The 23,887-nt window shown below is 35.4% G+C and overlaps 1 protein-coding gene across 4 annotated transcripts in view; it reads right to left on the bottom strand.

Moving 5' to 3' along the window:
* Positions 1–3,158: 3,158 nt before the first annotated feature.
* Positions 3,159–23,887, bottom strand: part of ZDHHC14 (zinc finger DHHC-type containing 14) — a 99,268-nt gene continuing 78,539 nt past the window's right edge. For 2 of the 4 annotated variants that reach the window (XM_018077996.2, XM_008932330.3), the window contains exons 5-9: positions 21,054–21,102; positions 16,305–16,407; positions 14,537–14,646; positions 12,050–12,152; positions 3,159–4,420 (exon numbers count right to left, since the gene is read on the bottom strand). In XM_018077996.2, coding sequence (XP_017933485.1) covers positions 4,019–4,420; positions 12,050–12,152; positions 14,537–14,646; positions 16,305–16,407; positions 21,054–21,102 — 767 coding nt within the window. In that variant the 3' untranslated portion in view covers positions 3,159–4,018. The remainder of the gene's footprint in view (positions 4,421–12,049; positions 12,153–14,536; positions 14,647–16,304; positions 16,408–21,053; positions 21,103–23,887) is intronic. The other 2 variants (XM_018077997.2, XM_018077998.2) reach the window with 1 other exon arrangement.

Raw genomic sequence — 23,887 nt, 5'->3', positions numbered from 1 at the left:
GAAAATGACTAATGTAAGGATTAGATCCCTCTATAACATTGCTGAGTTCTTCTTCAAGATGTATTGAATTTTGGAACTAAGAAATGAATAGAAGCTCAGTTTTATAGGTTCTGCAGTGAAGCTCCTTTGTTTAGTATTTTGAACATTAGGCAACCATTTACTTACTGTGAACTATTATACTTACCATTATAGACTTAAAAAACCAAAAATCTGCATTATTACAAGTTGTTAGTCACCCTTGTAAGACATGCTGCTAAACCATAGGTCTTTGGGTTTCCTCTACGAGCACTTACTAGGATCAACTGCAAAACAGCTAATCTTCCATCTATAAGATTATTTTTAATGAATGCACTAACCACTTTATGCAGAAATACATCTACCTGTATCATCAGTTAACAGGAACGGATGAAAAGTTGCCAAAGGATGTACTATAATACAAAAATACAGTAATACTTGGACTTTTATTACATTACTGTTTAACTGATAGTAATTTAAAACTCCCTTTCCAGGCAGAAGTGTCTTTGAGAAATCACAAGAATAAAGAGCCTTTAAAAACATTTTATGAAGCACTGTATTTCATTCCACAAAGAATATTATATAGACAACTAGAAGGGAAAAATATGATTTAAAAAAACTAAAGCAGAATAAATATTTTAAATCAGATAAACTAGCTAGTTTTACACATTCAAAGATTTTAGGTTTTTAAGAAAAAAATATTTACTTTTCTGAAAATATCAACTTTGAATTTATATTTATAAATCAAACATTTAATTTTAATAACAATATACTAATTATCAAAGAAAAAAAAACATAGAAAACCCGCTGTGCAGTATTAACTAGGATTATAATTTTGGATCCTTAGTGTGCATGCTCTGTAATCATAGTTCAAAGTAAAATATCAGTAATCAAATCTGTAGAGAAGGTGATGAATAGTTACTTCGCTGACTCATTCCAGATGTATACACAAATTCCAACGAAGGGAGTGCTCAAGACTGAAGACAGATGTGATGGAGGTGAGGGGAAGGGACTAAAACCCCTGTCAGAGGCACCTCTTTGATCAACCTGCTGCTAAATCACTGCCTGCTGTCAATCAAAGACTGCAATTACCACTCCGCCTGGGTTAGTACTTAGTTCCAAAACCTTCCAGCAGATGTCCTCGCAAGGCAGGCGTGTCAGGAAGGTTAGAGATGTCACCATTTAAAACAGACAGATGGGGAGGAAAAGAGACCTAAAATAAGGGCGATATATAAACGAATTCAAGGTATTAAGTGCCTTTTCAAACACCAAACTTAGAAACATAGGCAACATGTTTAGAAAATAAGACCATTATCTTAAAAACTAAAAGAAAGTCACCTGAACAAGTATGTAACTAGCACATGTTTAAACTAAGGCATCTGTTTCCAATTTGTTTGGTAATTCTTACACCTCACTTATAAACAAAACAAAGTTCAGAAAATGATAGCAGAAAGCATGAGCACGCGGCAAACAGCATACAGACTCTAATCCTGTCCCACTCCCTTCCCTTTCATGTTAAAACTGACACAAATTTTATTGTGCACAGAGCCTTCTGCACTACTCCCTAGTGGCAATGACATATAAATGTTGTCACGAAGCTGGTATTCTTGGAAACATAAAATCCCCCGTCTATTTCAGGGAGACTTAAAAAGAACAATTTCCTTAAAATAGTCATCCTCATCATTATTACTTATACAACTGGAAAGTTTTGATACCACATTAAAAATATTTGACTTGCCCTTCTCTGTAGTGAATAATGCACCCACAGTTAACTACCCACAGACACAGAATAATTATGAGATAATTATTCATCAAATACTGGTCTACAACCTCAAAAGCTGGGATTCTTTACCCAGGTCTATGAGGCCAGTATCTCCAGCCCTCAATCCATTACCTGTTTTAATGCAGATGTTCACAGCTTCATACATGTGAAGCCGTATTAGAGAAAGATGAAATCAAGATCATCAGTATCACTGACTCTTCTTCAAGAGCAGATACAGAAGTAAGTGCTGATACTTGTGGCTTATTGGGAGATCAGCCAACTGGGACATGTCAGTCACCACAGTTTGGCTGGTGGAAAGAACTCGAGACTGTCTCAGCTTCTGGAAAATGCTGGGAGGGTAGTTACAGCATCTGGGACAGACTTGTCTGCTAGAGCTTCTTTCGTGGCTCAAATGACTGGGACAGGTTTGACTGCTAGAGGTTCTTTGTTAGACCCATTATGGCACTTACAGACAGAAACCATTGCTATATTCTACACACTGAATTAGGTCAAAGCTAGCATCATCAATTATAGAAACAGATTGCTTACGAAATCTTAGAGGAGTAGGGGATTTGTCAGTATCTTGTCTGAACCTTCAATAGCACGGGTAAGTGATTTTCTGCAGGCTGATTGTTCTCAATTTCAACAATGAAAGTAAAAAAGAAAAAAGATTTTAACTTAGTGTTGCTGAATGACCACAGTCAACAATACAGAACTGTTACATTTCTTAACGGGTGGTACTTTTCTTAACTATGGCTTTCATGTAATAGAAGCATCAGATAAAGCATATTCTGTACTTAGATTGTCCTTAGAAAAGAAGAATCCAGGTTCCACACTCTGAAAAGCAGGTAAATACAGTATTAAAGCTATTACAGTTTCTCTGCTTAACTAAGGTTCTCTTCAGCTGTCATGAAAAACACTTATAAAAATCTCTTTAACCTCTTAGTTGTGCTTTACTTAAACAAACAAAAAGGACAGAAGAATTCTATGAAATCAAGATTTCCATTTAAAATATCAAAGGACAAATACAAATGAAGGATGATGGTTGAGGACAGCTACTGACTATGTTAATCATTTAAGATTACTTCACTAAGCTCTCTGTCTTCAATCTTAAGCCCCTCACCCTTTAGCCCTATGATAAAGAACATAAAATTACAGTGCAAGCAGAAGGTAATTCTACTGTTTCCAAGTAAGGACCTCTTATGGGAGCAAATACACATCTCAAACAAAGCCATAAAAAATGGTGAAGCCACCCTAATCATAACCAACTATTCCTCCATAGCACTAGTTTAATTATGTACATATATTCCAGTCAAATCTTTACAAACTGTGTTACCAAGTCACAATTTCCCCCTCTTTCCCCACCAAAACTGTGTAAGGATAACTGTACACATGTCCACAAAATAGAGGATGTAATTTTATTGGAGGTCCACAGGTAACTGTATCACATTAGGGAGTGGAAGAATTTTGTGGTATGGCACAACACAATACCTCACTCTAAACACTTAAACAGAAGGTTAAATGATATGCAACATGATCAAATCAGTAATTCGTCACCTTCTAGGCACCACTGATTAATTTAAAATAAAATTTAATAAATTGAAAAAATATAGTCCATTAATTTGTTTATTGTACTGTCTTTAAATGAAACAGCACTTTCAAAGTCACAAATAAAAAAGCAGCACTTTCTCTTAATACCAACACCACTGTAACACATACTGTAGCGTGGCATGCAAATCCACATCTGCAGTCTTTTTTTTTGTATTAACAAATGGAATGGTAATTTTCTATTCTCAAATATTGGTAGCATAACATGTAAGTGCAGATCATTCTGGCCACAGGTGTGGTAAGCCTTAACAAGTGTGTATTACAAGAGCATAGAACACAGAGCATGACACTTACATCCAATAATCTCTCTCTTTTTGTACTGTACATGGTGTTTGTTACAGGCAGACTTCCAACTTGGGGTACCAAAGCTTCAGAAAACAAGATTATTGACCTCTTCTGGTTTTATTTAAAAATAAAATGCAGTCACCATCAAAGCACAACCATTAGCAACCTGTTCAAAAAAATGCCATAGCTCCATTGAAAAATAACTTGTTTTTTTAGTAGACTCCACTATGCGATATAGTTTCCATTATAGGTATGTTATGAAGTCTTACAGCGGTACTGAAGTGTCATTCCTGTTAATTAGAGATTTGTACAGACACCAGGAAATGGTGCGATGTTCAAAAAAGCTGTTCAAACTGAGCTAAGCTTCACGAGACCACGTACTGAGTCTTCATGCAATGAATCCTGGCTGGCTAGACTCAGGACGTGCATTGTATGGCTGTGTGTGATAGGACTTCCACTTGGCAACATCCCAGGAGGTGATGGAGCTTCTTCAGGAGTGAGAAATTGATGACCTTCGTGTTCCTCTTTTAATGGTATGATGTCTGTCAAACCTGAATCTGATGTGAGATTTGGCATAGAAGATGGTGGTGTCGGTTGCCCTAGAGTTAGAGCTGCACAAGGCCCACTGATAGAAGTCTTTCCTGGTAAAGGTAGCTCTTCACTAGTTATGCTTGGCTCACTCTGTAGTAGAGGGGTGGCAGCAGCCTGCAAAACGAATTTGGTGCTCTGAATGCACTGATCTTGGTCACACTGTAGAATGGAAAGGGTGTCAAAATCATACAACGCAAACAAAACAGAGAAAAAAAAAAGGGAGAATATGGACAAAAAGGTATGGAAAAGAATGGGATGTGAAGAGAAAAAAAAGAAAGCCATTAGTATCATTCCACGGTTAGCCACCCAAAAATCCCATTGCATGCTGCCCAGAGAAAAAAAGAAAGGCACGCATAACTGAGCCAATGCTTTGAATTATTATCAAAGTAAATTATGAAAAACATTTACAGTGTTCACTTAAGGGCTTCGGTAGTCTTTAAAATAGACCTAAGCATCTTTAAGTTCAAAAACACTAGGCAATTGTCTTCTTTTAACTGGTCTTCACATGCAGGAATTAAGCTACTACAGAAGGTTTCCAGAACAAGAATTCCTTTGACGCAGGTGATTTTTATAAAAATATAGTTGGCAATACAGCCCTTATGAGTAAAAATTTTTTCTTACATTATTTTTTAATACATGATATATACATTCTCCAGAATATACTACACTATACTCTATATTCTAGTGGATGTGTGGAAATCAGGCAGCACTGCAGACATATCAATTTGAGATCAACCTGAATGATTTTTTAGGTAGTTTCTTGACTAATCTTGACAATGTGAACAATCAATGTATAAAACAAAACCTTTTCTGGCAAGTACTGTCTCAAAAACAAGCAAAATTCAGCATAATATAAATTCAGTTAGGCTGAAGTGACTATTACCAGAAATGCTTTTGGCTCTACACCTATTCCTGTTTATACAAAATTATCACTTATTCCTTGAGATGACAAGACAGGTAGGTGATTCAATAATGTCCAGCTAGCTAAGTGGGTACTACACCTACTGCCAAATTTTCTTTAACACAAATTGGTATGATTTTTGAGAGCTTCCAAGGAAAAAAATATATTTAATTCCTAGCCAGATCAGTTATAACATCTGCAGATTTTCAAAATCTTGTTAGATTCATTTGCCATAGTACTGTTCTGCTGTGTAAGAAAAACACTACAATCAATGAATACAACTATAAATCCAATGCAATGAAGAACATTTGGAAGCAAGCAAGCAAAACAAAAGATACATCCAGAGGTAAGACATGCCTATTCACTCTAGTTATTTCAAGAATTCTGTTAAAGCAGTATGTTCTGCTTTATGACTAAGTTCTTTGATCTATATCAAATCACTAGATGTTACAAATCCATCATCTTTTCCAATATTACGATCATAACCATTGCTACTACCATCATAGCAATTCCCTAAAATGCCCCTTTGAGTTTAATAAGCCACTGTGATACACCCTAAGGAAACTCATGGAAAGACTTTTGCTTCCTTTACTGTATAATGAAAACCACAACCAAGAATGGTTCCTCTGCTATTTTCAGGTTCTCCAGTTTCACCACTGAATAGCTTAATGATGGATGCACACGTTGCACTCAGAAAGTGTGCAGGCAGAGTACTTGTCATAGTAGATAGGTAGTATTTAAAAGATGACTAAGTTGTTTAGGACTTCCAGACCAACTATTTTTTGATAGGCAGAAGTCCAATCCTTACTCAATTACATATTTCCAACACTTCTGCTTTCAGAAAAACTTCCTACTACATGAATTGAGTTCATATAAATTGTAAGCAATTTCCCCCCCACAAAATGACGAACAGCCCCAGTCAAACAACTGAAGTGGTCCCCTATAATTTCAGGGGGATTACTCACAGGTTTAAAGCTGAAACCTTGCTTAAGTTACTAAGAAAAAAACTGTCAGCATCTTTTAAAGTCATGTTTTCAATTAGTAATTCAGTGTGAATAACTCATTCTTGATCAATATTCTGTTATTCACACCTGCTTACTTCAATTAAACTATAGCCCCTTCAACTAACCTTACTGTGCAGACCTCAAAAATATGCTAACTGAATTTTCAAACTTCAAAAAGACCAACAAAATCTATCTTCTCTTAAAAGCAGCAGCCAAAACGCAAGTTAAATAACAAAGGAATGCCTATAACCACTGGAGTACACTGAAAACAAATAACATTAGCAACTGACTTATTGCTTTAGTGAACTTTCAGCTCTGATCTTCAAAAGGCAATCATTAATGTGTTCCAGGCAATACAAGTAATACAAGTACACCCTTTTAAATTAGTTGAAGGTAATTTACTTGAATTCATTGTATAGTGTGAATTCATTTTCTTACAGAACTCTGCTGCATTTCAATTGAATCAATACTGGAAAAGAAAAAGTAGCCTCATAAAGCTCCATTAAGTAGTGTTATAAACTTCTTCAGGTGCTGTATTTTTCTTCTTCATTTTTCATGTACTTGTCATTTCCCTAAAGCCTCTCTTTTCATTTAGATACATTTCAGGTTTTCCTTTTCTTTTTTTGTTTAATGGTGAGCAGCATGAAATCTTTGGGAAAATACAGGCTGTAAACAGCTTTCGAAAGAGAACTAGGGCAGCGTTTAAACTAGAAAAAGTATATGTGCTCAATGAAGCCCTCAAAAATATCTGATAAAAACACTCAATATACAGGCAAGACTATTCTTGAGTTTAAACAGCCAACACAAACCTAAACAAGGAAATCAGATTTGTTTATAGGGCTGGCATGGTAGGTTTTCCTCGATTCCATATTTCACTCTTGACTGAATGAAATTTAGGGCCAGAAGCCTTAACTGCTACTAATCACATGAATTATTCAACACCAGGATTTCAAATGAAATAAAAAAGCCTATGACTACAACAAAAAGAAACCCAAGAACTGAAATCTAAATAACTAAAAATCTGTCAAAACTATTCCACCAGTACCTTCTTACTTCAGACCTGGCTTTATTTTCCACTGTTTCAAGAGGAACAGCAGATTCTGGAGGTAAGATAAGTCCAATAAGTTCTACCAGTACAGAAGTTCAACTACATGCATGCATAGAAATTTTTAGCCATATCTATATTTATTTTTACATAAAAAAGCATAAATTAAAGTAAATTAGACAAAACCTAGAATTCTGTGTTTATTTCACAAATAATAAATACAAACAACTAAGGAAACAAATTTTTTTCCTGAAGAAAATCTGTTTTTTTTCTAAGCTACACAGAAAATACTTGGTAACATCGTTGTTGTACATGGCAATAGATTTTTCACATTTCTAAATGTGTTTATTTCTAAATAATCAGAGATCATTTAGTTTAAATTTTAAATAAACTTTGTTAAAAATTTTCTAAACACTAGTAACATTCAAGAATTGTTACAATTCTCAGAAGATGGAGAAAAGGAGGTTGAATTATCTCAGCATCTCCGAATAAAGTACAAACAACAAGAAGTTCAGAGGAGGCTGACAGCGCTATGAAGTAACAGGAAGGATGCTGAAATACCATACTAGGTGGATACAGTAGATAGGTAAAAAGTGGAGGGATGGAGCTGTATAACTGTTCCCAACAGGTGCAGGATTTCACAATCAAAATCAATGTACTGTGGATACTGTGCAAGAACTGAGCCACAAATCACACCAAGGGAATCGCTCCACTATCAAGTACTACAGTGCACAAGGAGCAGATCTGTGATGAGGTAAAATAAATCTAGTTCATGTGCTCTGACACTGCTCCAGGACATGAATTAAATTGCAGCGAACATGCACTATCAAAAGAATTGCTCCTAAAACATATTCCAACCCAAGGCAAAATGCTGAAGTTGATTTACTTGCATGTGCCCTAAACCCATTTTAACCGTGAAGTAAAATGCTTTAATGAAAAACCTTGACTGTAGTGATGTTGACTTCTGTTTCAGGCATTTGGGAAGGACACCGGTAAATATACAAGGAAACACTCCCAGCAAAAGGGGATTCCTGTCCTTGCCGATCCTATTACTGTCGTAATAGAAATACTTACTGCTAACAATGAAAACATGAAAATCAAAGGAAAAAGTACACCAGGACTGTCACAGCTGGATCTGTTTCCAGATGAGTAATAGAAATACTTATGTGAACACCTGGGAGAGGACTTTCCTGCACATCTCACTGGTAACGAATGTTGCACATGCACTATGGCTCCTACAATTTTTAGTGGTGCATATAAGTAAGAAAACACTCTAAAGAATTTGCATCCAAGAAAGGAAACAGAGAACTAGAAATAAGGGAATTTTGGCACACAAGGAACTACCTAAGCACTGAAGAAGAGATGCCTAGGAATGCAGGAGTACAAGCAAATTTCTTAAAAACAAGGAAATAAACCTGTCCTGACACAAAGTCAGATAGCAGCGAAGTCTATGAGTTTATAAGGCATTAGACAACTCCTAGAGACATCATAGTAAATATAAAACTAATTCCTCACAAAAAAAAAAAATGCATGGAGTGAGATAGTCTGTGTTTCCTCTCAATGAAATACTAAAGAATAAAATACCTTGTATCAAACCCCAAGGGTCAGCTCAGGCTTTTAAGGGAAAGCTAAGTACTACAACAGTGCAGACCTAAGTAATGGTAGCTGGTGGGTTTATAGTGAAATTAGAACTTTTTTCAGAACACAAAATAAACTTCAAAATGAAAGAGAAAGAATAAATTACAGAGAAAATTCTTATTTCATAATGGATGAGATACTGTGCTTCACACAAAAAAAGAAATTCTTAAGAATAAGAGATATACTTGGGCAATCCGGCTAATGACAAGGTTGCAAAAATAATCAGCAGTAAAATGCAATAGGGAAATACTTTGGAAATAACTAGATGTATGGATTATGAGCTTCAAGTGACCATGCTTGTCATGTGGATAAGGATATTAAGAAGTTGGCTAATCAATTTACCAGACTAATTTCAAATTGTATTGGAAAAGAAATTAAAAACACTTGGAACATACTGGCAAAATAATAATTGTATGTGCTTCCAGTCTTCATAAAAGTAAATACAACTTCAGCTTTTAGTAAAATAAGGGAGATACTAAGGACAGAACATGAGAAAAATCTCCTCTATAAAGATCTATAAAAAAATAAAATCACAGTATGGGTTTATCAAGCACTGATTATAGCAATAATCCTGACTTTTTGAGATTGTGACAAACTGGGTCACTATCATGAGTAGAGTAGATCCTATATGAAACATCCAAAGTCTCAGAGGCAAAATTACCACAAAAGCTGTTAAATACAAAAATAGTGCCCCACAAATGGTATACTGAATAAGAGATAATACATTGCACTGAAAACAAGCATCTGGCAACTTTACACTTAACCTGATATTTACGTTGAGTTTAAATGCAAAAATGATGCTATGCTAAAAGATTCATTAAAATACATGAAAAGAGAATATAATACTAAGCAACCCAGAGAGATTTAAAGAGAGATAAGAAGCTAGTTGGGTGAGGCACAATAATTCTATTTAGAAAGACACAAGTCACTGAGTAAAAGATTTGAGGGAAGAGAAGGAAATGAAAGAGGGAAGGAAAAAGAGAAGACAATTGTGAGAGAATATGCTCATTAAAATCTTTATTTAATATCAGTGGGCAGGATAGACATTTTAGCACGCTATGTGGATTAAGCAGCATAACATCTAGACATTAGGATTCAATGTTGAGATAAGAAGATGCAATCCATTCTGGAATAAAACTGGAGACACACCATAAAGGTGTACTGAAACACACTTCAGATTTCTAGTAAATTATTTCTTGTACGCAGAAGCATTAAGCTTGCTAAAATAGTGTAAATATCTTTGAAGATGTATAAATGGCTAAACCTCTGCGATTTAAAAAGTATTTATGGTGTAAGACTATGATCTACACATGCCCTTTCAAGTCAAGGAATTTTACTTTGTCTGTCCTTATCTAAAATTGTAATAATACAAGCGGCAGTACCAGACACATCCCCTTCAATAGGGAAGAGAAAACAGTGTTAGAGAGACTGGTAAACTAAGCATGTCTTTAACAGTTTGCAACAAAACTGAAGGGAGAAATTTTAATCCTTATAGCCAGAGGCCACTAGAAACCAACTGGTCTTGGATACAGACCAGGTATAATGAGAAAAATAGCATTACAGTGATAACAGATATTCCTCCAAATCAAACTTGACATATTACATTTTTCAAGCTTTTTCTAAGAGATCATTTTCAGGAATGAAATCTGGACATTTCCTAGTGATTTTGATAACTGTTAAAGAACCTAAGCCTTTCCCAGCTCATGTGGTGTGGTGTTCTAGGACATAAGAAGTTCAAGCCCTCAAAGAATTTGTGTAATTACCGGTATTACACTTAAAAATCATAACAGTTGCCTGTTTGACTTAAAGTAATACCATAACAGATTTCTCCATTCCTAGAGACAAACTTAGTCAATTTTCTATCAAACTAGCACAAGATTTTCTCATTAATATCTAGGAATAATGATAGTGTCTTCTTATAATGCAAGTATAATCCTTATAATGATAAGGTAATTTAATGCCAGGGACATACTGTGGGTTTATGATCCTCACAAATAAGAAGCCTTGACAGAGTCAGAAAGTTTGGGTAATCCCTGAAAGACCTCAGCCCATTTCTAAGGTTTGCTTTCTCTTTTTTTTTTTTTTTTAAACACCCTTTTCTCTCTTCAGAGTTATATTATTTTGATAATCTGCATGGAGCATTACCTTGTTCTGCTCAACTGCACCTCACAGAAGATTCAGACTTAACACTGTGCCTCTAATAAATTTTCTTATTAAGGAGACTAACAAATCTATTTAATCCTCAAAGTAATACGTAAAACCAGCTTAGGAACTAAACCAAAATTTTTACACGAGTTTATCAGTGACACAAAAACTAATCTGTCTGAGAAGAGGGTGTCTTTTCTTCTTTTGTTCAAAAGAAAGGCTGAATTATGTCAGAAGGCCTTGTGGCTTCCTCTTTTTTGGCAGAGGGAGGGTGTCCATAACTCATGACTTCTTGGGCAAAGTCTTAGAACCCACATTATATGAAGATATGTGGATAACAGTTCAGAAATAGGCACATATGCAAGATGCTTGCCTTTGGAAAAAGATCTTTCCAGTTATTCTCTTCTTCTTGGCACTGGAAATCCTATCTTCCATTATGATAGCCAATGCTACCAGCAAAAAACAAAGTAAAAACTATTGGCACAGTTTCAAAGGTGTTTAAAAGCTTTTGTTGTAACCATCCAGTTGCCATTTTTTGTTCATTGCAAGTTCAGTGTCCTCCTGCTCTTTCTTCAAAATACTTCTCCCCTAGAAACTTCTCTTTGTTCATCTTTGTTTTTTTAAATACATTAGTCTATGCAAAACCGCAGTGTACAAGCAAGGAAGGAAATAAAGTATGAAGGAAGTGCCATATAAAATAACAGTTAGCTGGAAAATGATGAACCAGAGCGTCCATGATACTTGAATATTCCAGTTGAAAACACAGCAGGTGTCAACAGTAAAAGTCAAAATGCCAGTATATTCAATAAATCAAGTGTAGAAAAGCCTTTTTTTTTTTTTTAAGAATCCATGAGCCATAACTATTACACTGTGTGAAACATATATTAAAAAGAGCCTTGGGTTTTGGTTTTTTTTCTTTACTGTTAATAAACAAGTCATTCCACCCAGTGTGTCAGCTGTATCCAGTTAGTTATTACTTGATTAGTTCACATGAAAGTGGAGAAGAAAAACATTCACAGGAATCTTGATGAACAACACTATGGGATGATTCCTACCATGTTGCTCTGAGATTGTGTGGCCCCATACATAGTAATGCCATTTGACGGTCCTGCTAATTGCGGTGTATCTGGTTGTATAAATCCTCTTCTGTCAATTAAGCTACAGAATAATCACAATAAAGAAAAAGAGTTAGAAATATTTCTGGTCAATAACTACTTCCTCTCAATAAAAAGAATGTCCTCTTTTACTCAACTAAAGTAGAAGACTTCATTTGTACTCATCAGTAAGGTACTTCTTCCTTGTGATACTGCCTATCACACAGTCATACATACTACTACTTTTCTGGATTTTTATCACAGACAGTAGATTTATAAGCTTACCAGCAGATACCACAAAACCAAAGAATTTTAAACCATAGATGTGAAAATAAATTACAAAACTCACTAGGGCACTTTGATTCAGCATCTCTTCTGAAGGTTGTTTTTTTTGCCAGTTTTCACATCTAAATTAAAACTACTTAGTCACAAAATTTAGCAAGAAAGAAAGAAAGATGAACTTTTGTTCAGACAGAAAACTTACTCATCAGGTTTTTCATGACAGCTACTTAACACCACTTCTAATACTCCACTGTGCTTGCCAAAGTGATGCACTCATAAAATTGCTTATTTTCACCTAAGAAAATGCTTTGTGAAGAAATTACTAAAAATAAGTAAAAATCTACATAAGATTTTAAAAAAATTAATAGAATGGAATAATCTAACCTAGTTAAAGATTAAAAATGCTTAAAATGTTATATGATTTATTATATCAGAACACTGATTAGACCTATGCTGACAGCTATGGATTAAATTAAGATTTGAAAGTAATTGTGGAGGACATGTAAAATGCATTCTGAATTTGCTAGCATAGATTTAAAAATGAGAAACCATCTTTAACAGAAGTAAGAAAAGTTTTGATTATTTACAGATCCTCTATCCCTGCATTGCACTCTCAAAGGCATTTGAATTTTAAGCTGTAATTGCTGGTAAGCCACTTTTCCAGAATTTAAGGGAAAAATTAATATTTAGTGACTTGGGACACAGCTGAGACTAAAAGTAAAAAAAGCAAGGATATAATTTACATTTTATAGTCAGTAAATTTTTCCTCTTGGTCATAAAATATCTCCCTGAAGAACTTCTACATATATTTTGACATCTAAATAAGTAATGTTGCTGCATGGAATAGGAAAAAATGTACAAACTGTTAAAACACAGGAGCCAATGCCAGTCTGGTCTAATTGTGTGCTGCTACTTGTATCAGCCTAAGATGCTATTTCAAATACTGAGAAACATGATGCAGTTTTAATAAAGATTTCCATTTGGAGTCAAAAGAATTTGAAGTGTGCCAGTAAGCTTTTATGTCACATACTTTTATGAAAAGCAAAATGGCAAAATTAAAGGGCTGGCTTCAGGCAATATCCACAGAGGTAGGAAGCAGAGATAGGGCTACTCTTTCTCACCAGTGTTAACCCAGTATGTGGAAATCATTACCCAGTTTTCTCTAATTTAGGAAAAGACATCAGTCTCTCCTGTTGACCTTTGACTGCTCATAGAAGAACCACCTCTGATATTCCTGATAGCGAAGCCATAAAATCCCACTTCCAACTAAACACCTTGGCCATTGGACCATAGAGTCATTTACTTTCTTCCTTCTTGGTAGTTCAGATTCATCACTACAGAATTCCAGACAAAGCAAAACATATCAATTGATGAGTATGTCACAAAAATAATCTACAAGATCTCAGCTAGTCTCTACAGTGAAACTGCATATGTAGTGTGTGAACTATGTAATCACTGAGCACTGGAATAAGAAAAGAATGAAGTCTTTTCAGCTGGCAGTTTTATTTCTCTACTCTCAGTTCTGTCCTACATTTTGTTCAAGCTGAAAAAAACATCTCTAACCTTACGTATACAAACATTTTGGATTTCAAAAGTGAAAATGTATGCAGCAAAACTTAATCCATTGTGCTTTCTTTTGAATTGCTTTGGTGTAAGACCACCAAATTCAGCTTAATGTATATATGTTAATAGTATTAAATAAAAAAAATACTGTCCATTTAAATAAAATGGGTCAAAAATGAACAATTATCAAGCTGCTGTAGACTAAAGGTTCACAAACTCTTCTAAACTCATGAAACATTTGTTAGATATGTAAGAGTTAAATAAAATTTCAAGTTATCCTTTATGCAATGGCTAACTACTAGCAATCTTCCACTGCTGTAAGTTATTAACTGCAGTGGCAAAAGTTCAAACAACAAATAAGTTTATTTTCATTTCAGATGTCAATATTAAATATATTTTAGAGCATCTGATCACTAATTTACTTTAACCACAATTTACCAATTTATCTCTTTACTACTGAAGAAAAAACTAATTAAAGCTTCTAAGGGACACTAATACAAAACTTTAGTTTTACTGAGTCAACTTACACAATCGCAAAGAATAATTCTTTCATCAGTAGTCAGGTGGCTCTATTTATGTTAACAATGCTTTTGTTACTCTTACCTTGGAGAGAGGGGCCCACAGAGTGCAGCACAGCAATTGGTAAAGATGTTGCCATAACTGTAGGGATTATAGTTTTCTTTACCTCTTTTATTTGACCATGATCCTTTAATCTGAAGAGATATGAACAATATACATCACATGTAAAACAATATAAAAAATGGCTGGGACAAATTAAGGGTTACCAAAGCAGCAACATGCTACTTGCAGAAGCAGACCACAGAAAACCCATGATGACACTTCCAAACAGCTTAGAGTTTTGGGCTGTTATGCAAGGCTGGATCCTAAAATCTTAGAAGTGAGCACATGCTTTACCTCCATAGATTTAGACAACCCAAAATTTCAAGGAATCAATATATTCACAGTAAGAATTTCATCATCTAAACCTAATGGTCTAAGTTTAATTTTACAAATAATATGGCATATCGCATGACATTATCTTCCCTACAGTTCACAAATGACACTAAAATATTGTGAAGTATCTGCAGCCATTACTACCTTTTACTGCATATTATATTTTTCCTTAGCTAGTTAGCTTTTCTGTTTGTGAGATACTTGAGAGCTTGAGTAAAATGTCTTGCTGTATTCAATTGGGGATGTACATTTTAAACTAAATTACTGAACAGTTTACTTGAAATTCAGACATGTTCCACTGTTACAGGTCACTGCTATCTGTCTTTCAACAATCCAAAAGAGACATCTATTTGAGGGAAGTGGGGATAGCAGAAGCACAACAAGTTTGCATAGAGAGACAATGTTGGCCTAAACCTAATAATTGAGGAATACCAGAGTATCTCATCTGTCTTACTAACAACGTAGCTTTCTTCCAAGTCAGGCTACTTGCTCTGATACTTGATGCTGAGGCACGATTCCTTCTGCCTGGGAAGTTTTTTTGTGGTTGATTGGTATTGATTGTAAAGTTTACTATTTTAATAGTGACCTTAAACAATGAGAAAACATGTGTTTGACAGTCTCAAAGATGCTACATTTATATCTGCCAAATACCTATGAAAAAGGTACAACATAAAATTACAGCAAAATAATTTAAAGTTTGCAGTCCTTTGTTAGATCACTTACTAAATTTCCAACAAGCTTTCTATACCATTAGCTCCCAGGCTAATTTTATTTTCTCCTTTCATTCATGTTGTGTTTCTCCTTTTAGTTAGGGGAGGACACATGAAGACTTTACACACAGTTAAACATAATTTCCACACCAAAACAGTAGAAACCTACACGCAAAATAGAAAACTGTAGAAATGAGAATGTTGACCTTTAAATTAATTATATACTCCTTGCCAGAGGTTTTAGACCTCAGACTGGCAAAAAATTTTCAAAGGTAAAATAAAATAAAGGATGAAATTTTTGTTTAGAGAATTCAACACAATTTTAAATTTTCACAGTAATCAATTTTTGAGTCAAATAATATTTAGAACTCTCAAAGAAAAACAGATACTGAAAAGTATTTATTAATTCCCTACTGTATAAAATATATTTGTTTCTTTTTATCCTCTATTCTATATTTTCCTACTTCAAGATTGAGGTCCTGTATGCATAAACCATAATGGACATACTATGTATATAAACCAGCATATTTTCAAGCCACATCAAATATAGGCAAAAAGATTTCATCTGATCTTTCAAATCAAGCACAACCATGTTACTGTCTTCTTTCCTAATGAGGTATTCACAAAATGATGCAGACAGGTGTGATTTGAGAAAAACCTCCTCGCTACTATTTAGAAACATATGTAGAAATAAACTATGAACTTACATCTTCATTTGTTGTTTGATTGGAGCTGATCAAATATGTATGAAAACCTGAGAGGCCAACAATGGACCATACTGAGAAAAAACACACCACAGCTTCCAGCACAGTAATTGAAAGTCAAGGAAATATATGCAAATGGAAAAGAAATCCAATAAAAAGTAGTTAAAAATCACAAAATTCCAGGTAATCCACAAGTCCCTTTAGATCTCTGGGGTACTTCAAAGGGATCAGCAAAAATTGAACTCAGAAAAGCAAGACTACTGCCAGTAGGCTTTATTGTATAGACCACTGAATAGTACACCAGCAAATATTTAAGGGTTTACAAATTGAAAAAGGCTAGAAACTACTCAATTGCTGAAATTCAAATTTTCATGTTCATCCTGTAAGAGTCATCACACTTGTATTAAGACAGGCAAATTGATAAGTAACAGTAAATAACGGTTTTGATGGGGTGAGGGGAAGATCAAAGACAAGAGAAGTAACCCAAGGCTAGCTGAACACCAAAAACTGAACAGATATGTTTGTACAAATACTTATTGCACAGTGTGAGTCTTCAGCCAGGACTAAGGGTTCTAGATCTCTGCTCATACGTATGGCAACAACAACTGAGTAAACTGCATCTCAGTCATATGTTCTAACTGCTAGACTCTCCTGTTTTTCTTCTGTTACTGAAGTTAAGATGCTGATAGGCATCCTAACACTAGCATTGAAGTGCACTAGTCCAAATAAAATATAGAGTTCACTTGCTCTTTCAAGTCCCCCTAATAACTGGATATATTCTATGTTACGACTGTGGGGATGCCTGAGTGGCCCAGCTTTGGCAAATGGCCTGGAAAGCAACTTCTGTTAAACCTGTGAGTCTAAATAGGTGCGGTGGCATTGGATATTCAAAACTCAGCAGCATTCGCCCAAAACTTATGTTAAAGAGGAAGCCTATCAACTCCCAGCTCACTGTGCTGCTATTAAACACTAGTTGAGGAATTACAAGTAGACTTTTTAATGCAGACATCAGTCTGATTTATAAGCAAATCACAAAAAATGGCAGAAAGATAACTTCTGTTCCCACAGAAGTGGGAACAGCAGCAGTCAAAACTTGGTTTGGTATAGCCACAGGTAAATCTGCTGGAATCTGTTGAGCCCAGACACAGCGCCATCCCTGTCAAACATCGAGTAGTCAGCATCCAAACAGCAGACTGTCAGTATGAGGTGCAATGTACAGGGACTTGCACTCAAGGTACAAGCATGTGAGCTCTAGGGGTGTTCTCACTTCTGAGTTAAAGGGAGAGGCACAGGTACATGTACAGCAAGAACACCCTCACCTCAAGAGAGCAGCAAAGGTGTGCACATGCACATTTGTGTGCATCACTACAACTTTTCAAACTACCTGTATTTCCATTCATTATAAACTGTATAACCCAAATGTTATACCCATAAAGAAGTAGCTAGGCTTTAAAAGTGAGATTGGTATACTAGGAAAATCAGTCAGCACTCAACACTGCATAAACTAGAGTTTATATAATTCCTTTAACTCTAAAGGAATCATTGTTTCAGCAATAAGACAATAAAGTTGCTTCTACATTTGATATAAGCAAACATAAAGAGGAACTTTCTATAGAAAGCTTCCTGCTACAGTTTTTTATTTATATATAGTTTTATTTACACAAAATAGCCATGAACTCAAAATACATCTGCTTTGAGAACGCTATTTTCTACAACACTTAATAGGTTTTTGGGTTTTATTTTAGGGAACACAAATCAACAGCAGAAGGAGCTTTGGTTCCCATAGATATAGATCAAATGAATCAGTAGGAAGAAGATGATGGGAAGAGGATAAAAATAATCTGTATATTAACCATATCAACCTTTAGTATAGTCACTTTCCAAGACAATGTCAAGTCAAAATTTTCCAGAACAAGGACATAGCCTGAAAACACAGAATAAACATCCTGAACGTATCAATGGAAGAGAAATATTACAGCTCCTCACCATTACACAGAGACACAGACCGGAAAATGCATGGATGGATGTGTTTGCAATGAAAAATCCTAATGTTAGTTAACAGCATAGAGTTCTGTACTGCAGAGCTGCTCTCCCCTAACGAACTGGGAAACACCTGAAGTCCTGGTGTGACTTTCCCTACAACCTATTCCAATCAGAGTGGTTTAAAGCCAGAAAAGAGACATTTGCATTTGAGCAAATTTTCTCCAAAAGCAGCAGGATGACCAAAGTTCATTCCTGAGCAGCATGTTCACTACTCTTTCCCTCTTGTCTCCTCCTCAAACTATGTGAAGTCAAACCAACACAGGATAGGAACTCTGACTCAGCTGACTGTTAAATGGCCACAGCTAAAGCGAGGAGTACAAGAAAGAATGGATAAGGAAGTAGACTGTTGGCAGAGGGTTCCAGAACACGTAAAAGAAGGAAACAGGCCAAAATATTATGCACAATACAAACTGGGCTTTTAGAGGGTAGAAGTAGTACAGAAGGCTGTAGACAAGCACTGTTGGATAGAATCTACACACCAGGAGGAAGATTCACCTGGTCAGATAATAAGAACCTTAGAGGCAGAAGGGCTCCCTGCAACCCAAACACATCACTTACAGGATGTTCCACACCACAATTACACTCAAAAAGGTACTGAAAAGTATATTTCTCCTCCCCACAGTAATTCCTACTGACAAAAAAGGGAATTTCTTTCAGTTCAAAACTTCTTTCAGTTCACTACACGAAGGGACATTTTTCAGTTCCCCACACCAAGATCCAGAAAGACTTCTAGAACAGCAGGTGTGGTTTATGTTAACTTAACATGACGCCATTAATTAAACCTGAGTCCATTAATTAAAGAGAAACACAAAAACCCAATATATGCTCAACATAAAGTATAGCTTACTAGCATATTATAGTATAATTATCTTTCTAGCATAATATGATATCTCACACAGGGTTGTTAGCAAGATAGAAATAGCAATGTTCTCTGTGCCTGAGTTGACTGGCTCCAAAGCAGCATTTCCAGTAGTATTTGGACAATCTAATTTTTTATTGTTGTTAATTGTAACCAAGCTATTAAATTGTCCAACATATCACTATCAAATCAGGCATTTCTAGACGATGCGCTACTGAGCCATTCAAAGCAGCACATCTCTGAACATAAATTATGAATTAATAGCCCATTGCTCCTGTACAAAAAAATCCTTAAGTGCATAAGTGATCACATTTTGATTTAAGGACAACTGAAAGCTATTCTCAGTTTGGAAATAGTTTGAAAGAATCGCCTTTTGCGAGAATTGATTGTAATTATTTTAATTGGAAGCTATGGTTATGCTATTTATAAAAGTTTGTGATTTGTAAAATTATTTCTACAAAAAAATCCGAACAATGGCTTTGTTTAAACAGGGAGTTTACAGCTCAGTGACTCTACCTGATGAATAAAAACACAAAAAAATTGTATCTGCAGAATTTGACACTTGGGAAAACTATCTGGAAAGGGAGGTCTCTATGCACAACTCTGAAGGACTCTTCCTACTCTCCTGTGGAAAAGCAAACTCTGTGAGGCACAATGGAAAAAAGGGAAAGAATTCTTTTTATAGTATCTTTGTGAGAAGTGCAAACTGTTTATTCAGACACAAACCATTCAAAATATATACATAAGGAACAGGAAGCCTATGGTCTGTACAGAAATGTAAGAAAGAAATTAACCAGTAGTTATATCAGCTTCCCATTTTTTCATTATGTTAGCTGCTTTCTGACTCCATTCTCACTGAATAGAAAATATACAGAAAGCTGTCATGAAGAGACAAATAGTACATGGAGCATTTACAAAACAGAACCACAGAATGGCTTAGGTTGGAAGGGACCTTAAAGATCATGCAGTTCCAACCCCTCTGCCATGGGCAGGAACACATTCCACTAGACCAGGTTGCTCAAAGCCCCATTCAACCCAGCCTTGAACACTTCCAGGGATGGAGCACCCACGACATCTCCGAGGAACTTGTTCCTGTGTCTTACAACCTTTATTGTAAAAACCGTCTTCATTTTGGCCAATCTAAACCTACCCTCTTTTCAGTTAAAAACCACTGCTTCTTGTCCTGTTACTACAGGCCCTGGTAAAAAGTCTCTCTTTCTGTTTTTCTTATGAGACTTCTTTATATAGTGACAGACCACAACGATCTCCCCAGAGTCTTGTTTTCTCCAGGCTGAACAACAATAATAGTCTCTGTGTAGGCAAGTTACATATTGCTCTGTAGCTTACCAGAAGTTAATATTTGAAAATGACTACTCTAAAAACATAAGAATAGTTTCAGGAATTGAACTCTTTGAGGACAGCATATGGTTTCAGTTGTTCCAAAATCTACTTTTTCTATCCTGAAAAGAATCAGCCATTTTGGATACTTTTGGACGTAAAACCAGGAGAATTATTGAACATTTTAAGTGAAACCACAGCACGGGCATAGTGTAAGATATATTTATGAAATTCACCACAAAATATGAAGCATATTTCATCACATATGGAAACTACAGATCTTTGTCAAGAGGACTGCTCTGCAAAAGATGAATAAAAACCACTCTGGGCTATAGTCTCTTTCCTACCTCCAACATGTGGCAAAAAATCCTATTGTGCAGGAAGTGATGAAGTCATTAACTGATAAAGTCCCAAAGCACATATCCAACAATAGCGAAAAAAAAAAAAAGCAAACCCACATCTCAGATGTTATTTTGTAACAAAATCAGCAATTTGTTTCAGTGAAAGGATATCTTGCAGGGCTGTCCTTCAGGGCATTGAGGAACCCTGTTTGTTGAGAACCTGTAGAAATAGAACATAAAATTACCAGCTGAGTAAGAAATTGGCTACAGGTTGTTTTCATATAGTTAAAACAATTAATATTTGAAGTTAATCAAATAATCATAGAATAGATTTACTAATATGAATAGGAGAATATGCTGCACAGCAGCAACAACATTGAAAAAATCCTGGGTAAGTTATAAGGTTTAACATCTGCAGGATATTTGCTCGGTCATACCACATTGATGCAAGCATACTTTCCCATGAACAAGATTTCCGATTATTCTTGTTCTTTTCAGACCTAATATGGAAACAAAAAATTATAACCTCCTGTTTTATTTTGAAATACTGTTTTTCAAAGTAACTTTTTGACTTGGAAAATTTATCCTATAAATTCAGATTTTTCAATTTTCCATCCTTTGTTTCGGAAGCAGAGCTTTCTTGACTGTAATCCTGTTCCTATGCACCCTATGCACCTACGTAGAAGATTTTTCTAATAGGTTACTGTTGCCTCTTGGCAAATAAAACACAATCTACCAGCTGAAAAAAGCTCAAGAGAAGCATGAGCTATTCAACTAGAGATGCAAAGCATGCAGAGTGCAGAAGCACTTGGGTTCCATAACCCTGAGACAGTAGTCAAAAAGGGCGATTTGACAATTTCCTGGTTGCAGCAAATGAATCTTCGGTAGAAACTAACTTAACGTGGCACACTGTAGGCACATAGTTTGAATTTTACCATCTAACATAACTGATTTAAATCCGTCAGGTTGAAAGTCCTCCCGCAGAAAGATTTTCCACTTAGCTAAATTCATCTGAAGACTTGTATAGAGAGAAGAATCTTGTCTTTATAAGAATAAAAAAATATTCTCTAGATCTATCTGGTCAATTTACTGTTCGCCATTACAAAAGGAAAGTTACTTACCTTGTATTTCTGAGACTTTTCAGATTCTCATAACTGATTCTTATTCTCAAGGTACAGGACTAATGGAATTTCCCCTACCTCCTCTACTGTTTTTTAGGTTCCTTAATGGCAATGGCAGCAGGTAGGTGTGATCTCTACACCCTACTGCTGGTCACACTCCTCTAAGCAGTGGGACCAAAACATCAGAAGGGGAGGGTTCTTCACTGCAACAAACAGTTGAAATACTGATGCCTCAAACAGAGATGAGTAACTCTGAACAAAGACACTGCTACTACTGAAAATGCGTTCAGCTTCATGAGATGGAAGAAAGTCTTGCAAGACAATACCTTTGATATTTAAAATCAGTTTTATGATCTTCAAAGATATTATGTACACACACTCTTAATCCTAGCAAGAGTAAATTTCCAATGTATGCCTCAGAAGTTAAGATGTATCTCATATCACCACTTAGGTCTCCCAAAAATTATAAAATACCAGCTTGCAAGATGTATTAGAAAAATATACAAATTTCAAAATCTGTCCAAATCAAGGGGCATTAAAATAAAATAATTTTGTCAGGTCTTATGAAAATGTACATGTATGACTTTGAAACACTGTAGAAAGGTCATAGTTCCAGGTCTAATAACTGAGACTTTCTTCAGACACACTAACAAAAAGCAGTCTATGCCAAGTATAAAGGTTCAGATTAAGTAACTGAGAATCCTGCTAAATGGTTAGCACCAGCTGAACAACTACAGGGCTGCAAAATAGAACACAAATAGTTGAGCGGTAACTATTAGAAAGGTAGATATGAGGACTTCTAGAAGCACGGTAGGCACAGAGTGGAGCGATCAATGTGACAAGAAAACTTTATTTGTAAAGAACTCTTTTTTGGACACTGTCAAGATTACAGAAGACAAATCTGAAAGCTGGGCTTGAAGCCCCAGTGTAGCAAATAAACATCGAGGAACTAATTGCATTTCATACCTGCTCCCATTGCCTTTGAGGACTGACCAAACTTTGGAACTTAAGGATGTTTTTCCCTGTCTCATCCAAGGTAGACAAACCTCCATAGCAAGAATATTTTGCAGCTGGTAGACACTTTAGCATTTAACATTTACTATACATTATCTGTAACACCTACACAATGCTGAAGTGTTTCTCAACCACAGAGAGGCACAATTAATTACTCTGCTCTTCGTCTAAATCATACTTAGAAATGGACACTGTAAGGTTAAAATCCACTAGATAAACCTACTTTACATACAGTACATGAAATATTGACATAATATTGGTAATTCATATGCTGAAAACTAAAGAGAAAAGCACTGCAGTCCTTGTGAAATGAAGGTAGGTTAGCGTCAAAAGTAGTTTTACATTGTCAGACTAGTAATGTTTTCAATTACTGAACTCTAGTAAGGTAAGATGGCAGAAAAAAAACACGCTTTCTCTTCTTCTTAATGTAAAAAGTATGTATGTATATATGTATATAAAATGTGTGTATATATGTATATCTGTGTGTATGCCCAGATAAATGTCACGGATTTAAGTATTAATGGCAAGTGTTCTTTTTCCAACAACTACTTTTCCCTTTTTAAACAACTGGTATTAGAAATGCTGTATCTGTTAGTGAGAACAACTTGTTTATTCAGACTCCCTCAAAATTAGGCACACCAGTTCTAGTCTATGAGCTAGATTTCTAAGCTATAAGGGAGTTGCTCAGTGCTCTTATCATTCTTTTGTGAAGAACAAATAAAAGCAGGAGTTCTGCTTTTTAAAATACAGCTTTTCCCAGCACATTGTAAGCAATTTAGAAGAGCACAATCTAACACGTTTTTTTCAGGAAAACATTCTCTAATATTACCATTGTCAAGTTAGCTTTATAAATGTCTTAAATACCAAAAT

This window comes from Manacus vitellinus, unplaced genomic scaffold, assembly GCF_001715985.3.
Source record: "Manacus vitellinus isolate BGI_N305 unplaced genomic scaffold, ASM171598v3 scaffold_4_pilon, whole genome shotgun sequence".
NCBI classification, from domain to species: domain Eukaryota; kingdom Metazoa; phylum Chordata; class Aves; order Passeriformes; family Pipridae; genus Manacus; species Manacus vitellinus.
Note: the sequence above shows the minus strand (reverse complement) of the source record. Positions and strands in the feature narration are given on the sequence as shown.